This window comes from Haliotis cracherodii, unplaced genomic scaffold, assembly GCF_022045235.1.
Source record: "Haliotis cracherodii isolate W230 unplaced genomic scaffold, xgHalCrac1.p SCAF_1, whole genome shotgun sequence".
NCBI lineage: Eukaryota > Metazoa > Mollusca > Gastropoda > Lepetellida > Haliotidae > Haliotis > Haliotis cracherodii.
The window spans coordinates 6,219,888-6,229,229 of record NW_027266264.1 but is presented as its reverse complement, the minus strand read 5'-3'; the positions used below and the strand labels follow the sequence as shown (position 1 = coordinate 6,229,229).

The 9,342-nt window shown below is 41.2% G+C and overlaps 1 protein-coding gene across 1 annotated transcript; it reads left to right on the top strand.

Annotated features, from left to right (window-relative positions):
* Positions 1 to 3,780: 3,780 nt before the first annotated feature.
* Positions 3,781 to 9,010, top strand: LOC139459275 (acid-sensing ion channel 2-like). Its single transcript, XM_071240728.1, has 5 exons — positions 3,781 to 4,341; positions 5,786 to 5,867; positions 6,699 to 6,817; positions 7,878 to 7,973; positions 8,411 to 9,010. The coding sequence occupies exons 1-5, from the start codon at positions 3,883 to 3,885 to the stop codon at positions 9,008 to 9,010; spliced, it is 1,356 nt and encodes a 451-aa protein (XP_071096829.1). The 5' UTR covers positions 3,781 to 3,882.
* Positions 9,011 to 9,342: the final 332 nt, after the last annotated feature.

The window sequence follows — 9,342 nt, the reverse complement described above, 5'->3', positions numbered from 1 at the left end:
ATTATCGTTATCGAGGTGCAGGCATGCTTCAATAGATAAGTTGTATTGCAGTTGGTGCTAATGATTTTCCATTTGTTGATAGTAAACGATTAAATCAATCGATGACAATGCAGAAGCACAGGTGGATACGGATACAACTGGTTGTATGTATCAGAACAACATGTATCAATGTGAGCATGAGGTCAATGATGAGTAAGTGTCTCGAGTTGCATGCTTAGGACGAGGTATTGATGTGACATTCGTTGATCGGAACCCCCTGAGTTTGTGGAGAACACGAATGGGACTGGAGCACTATAGTATACTCAACAACAAAAGTCCCTGTGACACCAATATTTTAGTGTATTTTTCAAACAAGTAAAGTTTGGTTTTCAATATTGTAGTACATGTATGGAATCAAGTCTCAAAAACGCAACTGCTACAGAAAAGCATGGATTCCATGCAAAAGTTGACTTTTATGCAAGCCCCATGTATTTCACTACCCAAGAATGGGTATAAAAACATGTGCGTAAACGGGATTCCATATGCATTGTTTAGCATCGTGCTGACAACAACCACTCAGAAAAACAACAAAATTACGCAATTATTCAACATTACGAAATGCCATGCCTGTCCGAAAATGAGCGTCTGCGAGCCATTGGTATGCTTGAAGCAGGATCGAGTCAACGTGATGTTGCAAGACAATTTAACGTCCACAGAAGCACCATTTGGTGTTTATGGCAACGTTGGCAACAGACGAATGCAGTCAGAGACCATACTCGGAGTGGCAGGCCACACGTAACCAATAATCGACAAGACAACTGGATTTGAACAACACACCTACGAAATCGATTCCAGCCAGCAACAGTGACTGCAAGAAGCATCTTCACAAACCGTACGTCGCCGCCTCAGATTTGCAGCGAGTGTCGCCAGAAATCCCATTTTGACAGGAAACCACCGTCAAGCACGTCTACAATGGTGCAGACAGCGTCTACGCTGGACGGCCATGCAGTAGGGACAAGTTCTATTCACTGACGAGTCTCGTTTTCACCTTAGCCACAGCGATGGACGGATTCGAGTGTACCGACGTCGAGGGGAACGTTACGTCAATCATTGTGTCATGGAAGAAGATCGGTTCGTGGGCGGCAGCGTTATGGTATGGGGTGGGATTACAGCAAGCCAGAGGACCCGTTTGATAGTGATAGAGGGAAATCTCAATGGACACAAAAGTTAAAAGCGACGAGATCATTGACCCTGTTGTTCTACCGTTTTTGCGTCGTCATGGTCTATGCATTACCTTTCAACATGACAACGCCCGGCCTCATACTGCTCGACTTGTTCAGGACTCTCTTCAACAAAACAACGTGAATGTCATCCCCTGGCCGGCTCGCTCTCCTGATCTCTCACCAATCGAGCACATGTGGGATGAGATGGATCGGCGCCTTCGACGTCAACCACGTGTTACACAGACACTCTAGGAATTTCGAAACATGCTCCAGCAGATATGGACAGATATCCCACAGGACGTTGTGCGACTCCTTGCCCATTCCATGAGATGAAGATGTGTTACTTGCATCGCAACCAAAGGTGGACACACACGCTATTGATTTGTAAATTGACATTTTGGCATGTTCATGTTTTTTTTTATGAAATCACGCATTTTCTGAAGTCAGTATGGCAAATTAAACCATTTGAACGCTTACAGGAGTCTTTTATCTGTTGCAAACCGAAATTGTTTCAGATTTGGTAACTTTGTATTAAATCTTATTCAATGTCAAAAGGCTTCCTTTGCCACATATGTTCTCACACCTGCTGACATGCCTATACCAAACACCCCCATTATCCTAATATTGCAATTAAACTATTCATACAAACAATTCATTAGTCACAGACAAAAGTAGAAATAACAGATCACATTTCCAATTACCTCTCACATATTGATAACGACAATATATATAATTAATGGCATGTGTGCGCTCAGTACGCCATGGCTGTTTGGATATCACAAATCACAACAAAGTTCTGCCAATTAAACGAATGAAGCCAACTATTTTGAATACGAGAATAGTGTCTAAGGTGTGCATATTTGCAGCATCAAAATGTCACCGTCACCATTTGCATGGCATCTTTACATACCCTCAACTCTACGTTTTTTCATATCTGAAGATGTACTGCCAAGAAATTTGGCCTGGTTCATATATACACCAACATTATCACAGTGGGGGATACGTACATGTAGAACATGCTTCACATATTTTAACGAAAACGTTTGCTTGGCATGAAAACTTTAACTATACCTCGTTCCACTGTGTTTGTCCGACCAAACCAGCAAAACCCAAAACCTGCTATTCTCCAGCTCAAATCCGTCTTTATTTAAGAGTGTTGGTAAATATACTTTATGAGCACTAAGGAAACGTGTAAGCTCTGTAAGGCACTATTACGGAATAAACAACAACTTGGTAGCTGGCATGTAAACACCTCCAATAACAGGTCCACTAAACAGCAGGCGATATGTGCTATTGTTAAAGTCATCGTTAACCCCTGTTCTATCCCTATGCTTTGTTCATTTATAACTTGGAAATATCTTTCTTGGCTACTATGTTCTCGCAAACGTGGACCATGGTTATCCATAGATTCAGAATTTCTTTCTGACTCTTTTGTCTTTTTCATTTTAAATGCTTGCGAATACGTAAACAATGGCAATATTCTCAACTATTGAGGGAATGTCGGCAAAAGAAGCTTAATATATACGCCTACATTAGGGATTCATAAATTGTATTTCTGATGCAAAAAGAACATAAGAGAGCTCTAGTATTCATTACAAAATGCACATCGATACATCTCTGACATGCATGCCACAGACAAGGACGCGGCCAGTGCAAGATTTACAGTCGGAAATGTGGATGAAGTGAAAGTTAATGTGAATTCTGGAAAGAAGTAACAATATGAAGCCCATCCCGGAAGAAAAGGATCTGTGGGACGTCACTGAAATTGTTAGATACATTGAGCTACAGATATAGTTCTTACAGAGCAGACTGACATTGAGCAGTTGCCAGTGGCGGAATGACGGCCGTTGCTTCCAGTCTAGAGATCGCCACTGAGTCATTTGAACGGAACTGGCAAATGTTAGAAAACGTCATGATTTCTATGGCTAATGACGGACATTATGCTCATGTGTCGATAAAGACCACACATCAGACAACATTGTCGTGGCATAATCCGGCACTTTGTTGTGCACGGTTGAGATAACTTTATACAGTTAACATATTGGAGTTTACTCTGGCGCTTCTTCTGATATGTCAACCAGGTGATGTAAAAATAAATACATTGAGTACTGAATACGCTATGTCCTGTAATGCATTTGTTTGATCCTCAATTGTAATTCAGCATTGCACCCATCATCTCGTACAAACAGATCAATTTGATTCACAGCGGTAATGGGAAATGTAATTGGAGCTGTTGTTTATACTTCTGTCTGTAAATAAAAGCGATAACGGGTTTTCCATAATAAAACTAATGCCTTTGGATATGTTCACATTTAATCAATTAACTTCCGTGGGTGTATGGCATTACACTGTATGTGGCGCACAAGGACAGGCATCTCACTGTGAGCTGGACGGACGTCATGGCTGAAACAGTCGACATTGCTATGGAGTTCTTCCTACAGAAATAGTTCTTCTAGTATACCAGATTCAAATGTCATACTCAAACAGTTCACGCTCAGTGGACAATATCAGTCGGCACTGTAGACGTTGATGTGTAATTTGTGATCAGCGACACACAAACACCTGTTCGGTACAGGTTATTTTGTTTGCCAGGTGAGAGCCATTGATTTGTGACATTGAAGACATTTGATTTTATACATTGGCCATCGTTGGCAATCTGTGATACTCTCCAAAGCCGAAAATGATTGTAAACAAGGACGAGAATCGTGTTCATCCTCCGCCAAGATTAGCAGACCAGCTGACTATGCAGGGAGTCAAACAGATCGCTGACGTCACATCCGGTAGATTGCGGCGTTCCTTCTGGTTCCTGGTTGTGTGTGGCGGGCTCACCTTCAGCGCCTTCAACATCGCCAAACAGATCCAGCTTTATCTGACCGTGCCTGTCAACGTCGATATCGACGTCAAGTTGGCGCAGACACTGCAGTTCCCTACGGTGACTGTGTGCAACACCAACATGTTTAAGAAATCAGAAATGGATCATCTCAATCTAACGGGCGCGCTTAAAGAAGCATTTATATATGATTTCCAAGAAATAGTAAAATTTAATGACACCAATTACGACTTTTCTGCCGTGGATGATTATTCTATTGAAACCGCCATGTTTAAGTATGGTCTTGACGTCGGTGATTCTGTTATACAGGTAAGCAACCCTTTTATTATCGGTCCACATGTGTTTCGGTATATATAAGAAGTAAGAAACTAACTTTGCCCCCGAAAAGCCCCTTGGGACTTAATAATGCAGAATGTTTATCAGTCAGCCGTTGAAGGCCTGAAGACATACACTCTTCATAAAAAGAAACGCACAGGTAGGTTTTTAGTAATTGTTTTATACACGATAGTCAAATGTTGTCGTTGTACAGTGCATTGAAAACTGTTCATTGTCATGTCACATAAGGCCCCATGGTAGCGCTGACATACACTCTTCATAAAAAGAAACGCACAGGTAGAATTTTAGTATTTTTGTGGTACCTAATAAAACCGATATATTTGATTTAATATCATAGATACAAATATGAAATTTTGGAGCTCTATAGTCACATGTTGTTGTACACTGAATTGAAAACTGTTCATTGTCATGTCACATAAGGCACAAGGTATAGCGCCCTTGGCAACAATCACGGCTCTGCATCTCCTCGGCACTGACTGGAAATGTGTACGAATATTGTCCTGCGGAATTCTGCGCCATTCTGCTTGTAATGCGTTGGCCAGTTGTGGGAGTGTCTGTCGTTTTTCGTACACGTTGATCGAGTTCATCCTAGAGGTGTTCGATTGCATTGAGATCTTGAGATCTCGACGGCCAGGGCAAGTAGTTGATGTAGGCATTATGAAGGTAGTCTTAACAGAGACGAGCTGTTGGCGGTCGAGCATTGTCCTGTTGAAACAGCTCCTTCTGGCGGTCAATGATTGGAAGAAGGTTTTGACTGAATCAGTCAAATCTCGTAGTGTAGGCTATGCCAAAAGTACCACGAGTTACGAATGCCATAACTTACCCGTGTATTTTGCTTTACTGTTGTTCTACATGACATATTTGAAAACAAGTGTGAAAACAATGCAAATCGAGAATTGCTGCGTTTTCCATTTTCCAGTAACATATATCCAATTTATATACCGATCTTTTGATCTTTTTCTTCAATGACCAACATACTACCTGTGCGTGTCTTTTTTTTGACGAGTGTACATTCTTTTTCTCTGAAAATAAATCCGTCAAAACTATAATCATAAGAAGTGTTTGCTCAAAGCAGAGCCGATAGCAGGATTCCGACTATATCATGGACATGTGTTTATGAATCACTATCAAAAAGTGTTAGCGAAAAGGAGAGGGTATCCTGCCCCCGATGGCACCCGTCACAAACACATGCAAAGGCAGGTCACTTGTCAACCTGAAAATAAAACACGGGAAGATATGGTTCAAGTCGAAGATGTTTCGGGAAGAAAGTTAATGAAATAGTTTGTTCAGATACATGCTCAAATAGTTTATTAGCAGTGGTGACAGAAATGAATAGTTTGTAACCAAACGTCATAATGCTTTCCTTGTGGTAACATGTCTTGCTTTCTCGAGGACTTCTGTATGAAATGTTTTTCAGTGTGACTGGATGCAGCAAGAATGTGATGCAACCCACTTGACCGAGATGAAAACGGAGTTCGGAGTGTGTTTCTCTTTCAATGGTATACACTGTTTTCACATAAAAAAAAATCCATTATGAAAATATGTAGCAATTGTTTTATTACCAGAAATGCATCAGAGTCCCCTGGCAACAACCCAAACTGTAGAACTATAGTTAAAAAGGTCTATATACGCAGACCTATAGTTAAGGTTACTTTCGCACAACCTTACCACGAGGCTGAGGTTAAAGCTTCTATCACTTAGTTTTGACTGCAACGTTAGAATAAGGAAGGATACTTGCCATGAATAGTACCTCAGAAATATCCAGACGTCGGAGGCTTGATGTCGCAGGAAAGCCCCAAGTGATGCAGGTTTTAGATGTTTGGTGAAATCCACGAGTACAGGTGTGTTGTTGTCAAACCATACACTTTGTAGCATGGAAGTCACTGTTTGTTTCTGTTTTGTAAAAACTATAGGAAATGCAACAAAACATTTAAAAACGAGGGAGAGCCGGATACAGACACATGATGGGGGTGTAACTATGAAAAAACAATTGTTGTGTACCCTTGACAGTTTATAAAATAAATCTATGGAAATGTTCAGCGGATAATCGATTTTGTTTTCTGGCGTTGACTCTTTTTTTAATGTAATCAGTACAGTCAGTATAGTATGGCTATCCGTGGCCCTGTGGTTGACGGGGTATAATTACATCCAGCCACAAATCACACCAGTAACATGTCTCTGCCATGTTTCCGTTTAGCATCTTTAAGAGAAATTACATTATCTGTTTTAGAGTTCAGATTTTAGAATGAGATAGTATTTATTTCGATAGATTTATGTAGACCAACATACAATCCCATGTGTCAAAATATTCCTTTGTCATCTGTTTTTAGTCAATGGCAGTACATCCACCGTCGGTTCGGGACGAAATTATGGTTTACACCTGCTTCTGGATGCGCAGTCAGAAGAATTTACAAGGAGTCGCGAGAATACTGAGGGTCCTGGGTTTATGGTACGTGTGTGCCATTATGTAAACTGAAGACAATATGACCCAGGAGAGAGTATACCCCTGTAATTTATATAATCAAGCTTGGTTACCCTTGATTGCAAGCGCTTGCATACATCGTGCTCGACTTTATTGCCGTATGACCAAGCCATCAGGCAACAGAAAGCAAGCCTACATTATGGTGCATGATGGGTAAATAACATAAATATAAAAAGAAAGAAATAAGAAATATTTGTCATATCACTATTTATGTTTCTAAAAGCATTACTAAACTTTTACAATTTCGAAAGCAATGTTGTGCTTTTCTAAGAATTCGAGTTTGACCTATTTGTAAGTTGTGTTTAACTCTAGTTGTAATTATCAATTGAGTTCCAGACAGCCCCGATTTCGACACATCCGGTTAGAGATATGTATGTTGAAATAGTCCCTGAGGTAAATATAGTAAGAGTTACCTGAACCGGACTGGGAGTTCGACACAACCGTAGATTTGACACATACGATACATCGGGATTCGGGTGGACAAAAGATACGGTCATGTTTCATAAGATTTTCGTCCAGAGGAGTGTAAACAACAAATGGGAGGGACGTCATTGTGTACATGAGTGGATGACGAATCCCAGCAACCTCCAATAATGACTCCTTTGTGATTTTGGAACAAGGCTTGATAACAGTCAGTCTAGAAAAGTCATTTGTAAAATGATATAAACGGGATTATATGTCCGCTATCTGGCCTAGCAGTTGGTCCAGGGTCCTGTTCCACAAACCGACCTCAGCGCTAAGGCTTACGCACATGCTCGTGGGTTCCAGCAAGGTATTCAATGTCTAAGATCTGCATCACTTTTCCTTCGCATGACAAAAATGGGCGCAGTGGCGTCCTGGTCTGGTAGCAACGTGGTAGGATTAGTTAATTCTTGTATTTATCTGCATTTGCTACCATGCGAAAATGTACTATTTTGAAAGTATCAGAAAACTAATCGATATAACATTTCTCCCTACATTTGTAACAAAAGTCTTTTTTTTTATAAAAAAAAACAAACCTGTTGATTTTTCACCCCGTGTTTGTCAGATTGCCGTGCATTCCCCTGACGTCCCACTGCTGATGAATGACATAGGGATGGCGCTCTCTCCAGGCTCACAGTACTTCTATGGCGTGGAGCTAGCGGTAAGATAATGTGTGAGTTATACGAATGACTTAGTGATTTGGTGTTGCGAGCATTGAGTTACTGAGTGCTTCATCAATCCAGCCAGCATTACTGCCATGTTTGTCCAAGGAATACCAAGACACAATTACACAGTGAATCCATATTTAGAAACAGGGTGATGGTGAAAGGCTTTAACCACAAGGTTACCCTACATGTAATATTTGTTCATCAGGCTTACTCGCACTCGTACATGTCAAGTCAGGGAGTACCCATAGAAACAGTGTCATGGGTAAATAAAAGGGTTACCCACATGTAATATTTGTACATCAGAGTTAATCACACTCGTACCCCAATTTTGTCCTGGGTGTTAGCTTTCAGGTTTGGTTTTCAAGTTTCTTGTCAACAGTTCACGCATCCACGTTCTCATTCCATTAACTAATTGATTTCATGTTTCAAGACGACAACGTCACCAAAAGGAATGGATCAGTGTGGGAGCAAGAGACTCAAGTACTACAACAAACCCTACTCCCGCGAGGCTTGCCGCATTGAATGCCTCACCGAGTATGCTCTAGACCAGTGCTCATGCCGTGACGTATATATGCCTGGAAATGGGAAACAATGTTCAGCGTTGAAAGGTCTTCAGTGTTTGGTCCCAGCAATGTATCGGTATCCATCAACTCTTAGAGAATGTGAGTCGTCCTGTCCACAAACCTGCTCCTACACCACGTTCAATGTCCGCTCATCGTCCAGTCTGAGGATGACACAAGAATACCTCTCCACGCTAGCAAGCGCCACCAACAAGACACTGGATTACTGGAGAAGTAACTACGTGGCTGTAGACGTCTACTTGTCGTCAATGACGTATCAGATCATTGAGAAGCGATATGGGTATTCCGTCCTTGAACTGTTCTGTGACATAGGGGGCGCTTTGAGTCTAGTTTTGGGAGCAAGTGTTGTTACTGGTGTGGAATTAATAGACTTCGCAGTACAAAGACTCTGTGTTTATTGGTGTTGTAAAAGCAATACCAAACGAATAAAAGTGAAATCTTTGCAATGAAGCTAGCACTTTAGCAAACTATCTCTCTTTGAATAATACAACACAGTGTGTGTGCGTGAGTGTGTGTGCGTGCGTGCGTGCGTGCGTGCGTGTGTGTGTGTGTGTGTGTGTTATCGAGCATGGACCAGACAATCCAGAGAAAATGTGTGACACTGATCAAATGGTTTTATCCAGAAACGACCGGTTTAGCTTCATGCACTCTATAGTTCTGCACAATAAGGTTTTGGTACTGGAAAAGTAATTCCGTCCCACGTGCAATTTACCCGTGCACAACCAGTCTTTATTGTTTCGATAGTTATTCCTTCACACTATTTCAATAAAGTTATTCATTC

Bases quoted from the DNA above. Each gene is read 5' to 3' on its own strand.
- LOC139459275 (XM_071240728.1), top strand. From the start codon at position 3,883: ATGATTGTAAACAAGGACGAGAATCGTGTTCATCCTCCGCCAAGATTA. The intron at 4,342-5,785 runs GTAAGCAACCCT...AATGTTTTTCAG, and splicing joins TCGGTGATTCTGTTATACAG to TGTGACTGGATGCAGCAAGA. The intron at 6,818-7,877 runs GTACGTGTGTGC...CGTGTTTGTCAG, and splicing joins CTGAGGGTCCTGGGTTTATG to ATTGCCGTGCATTCCCCTGA.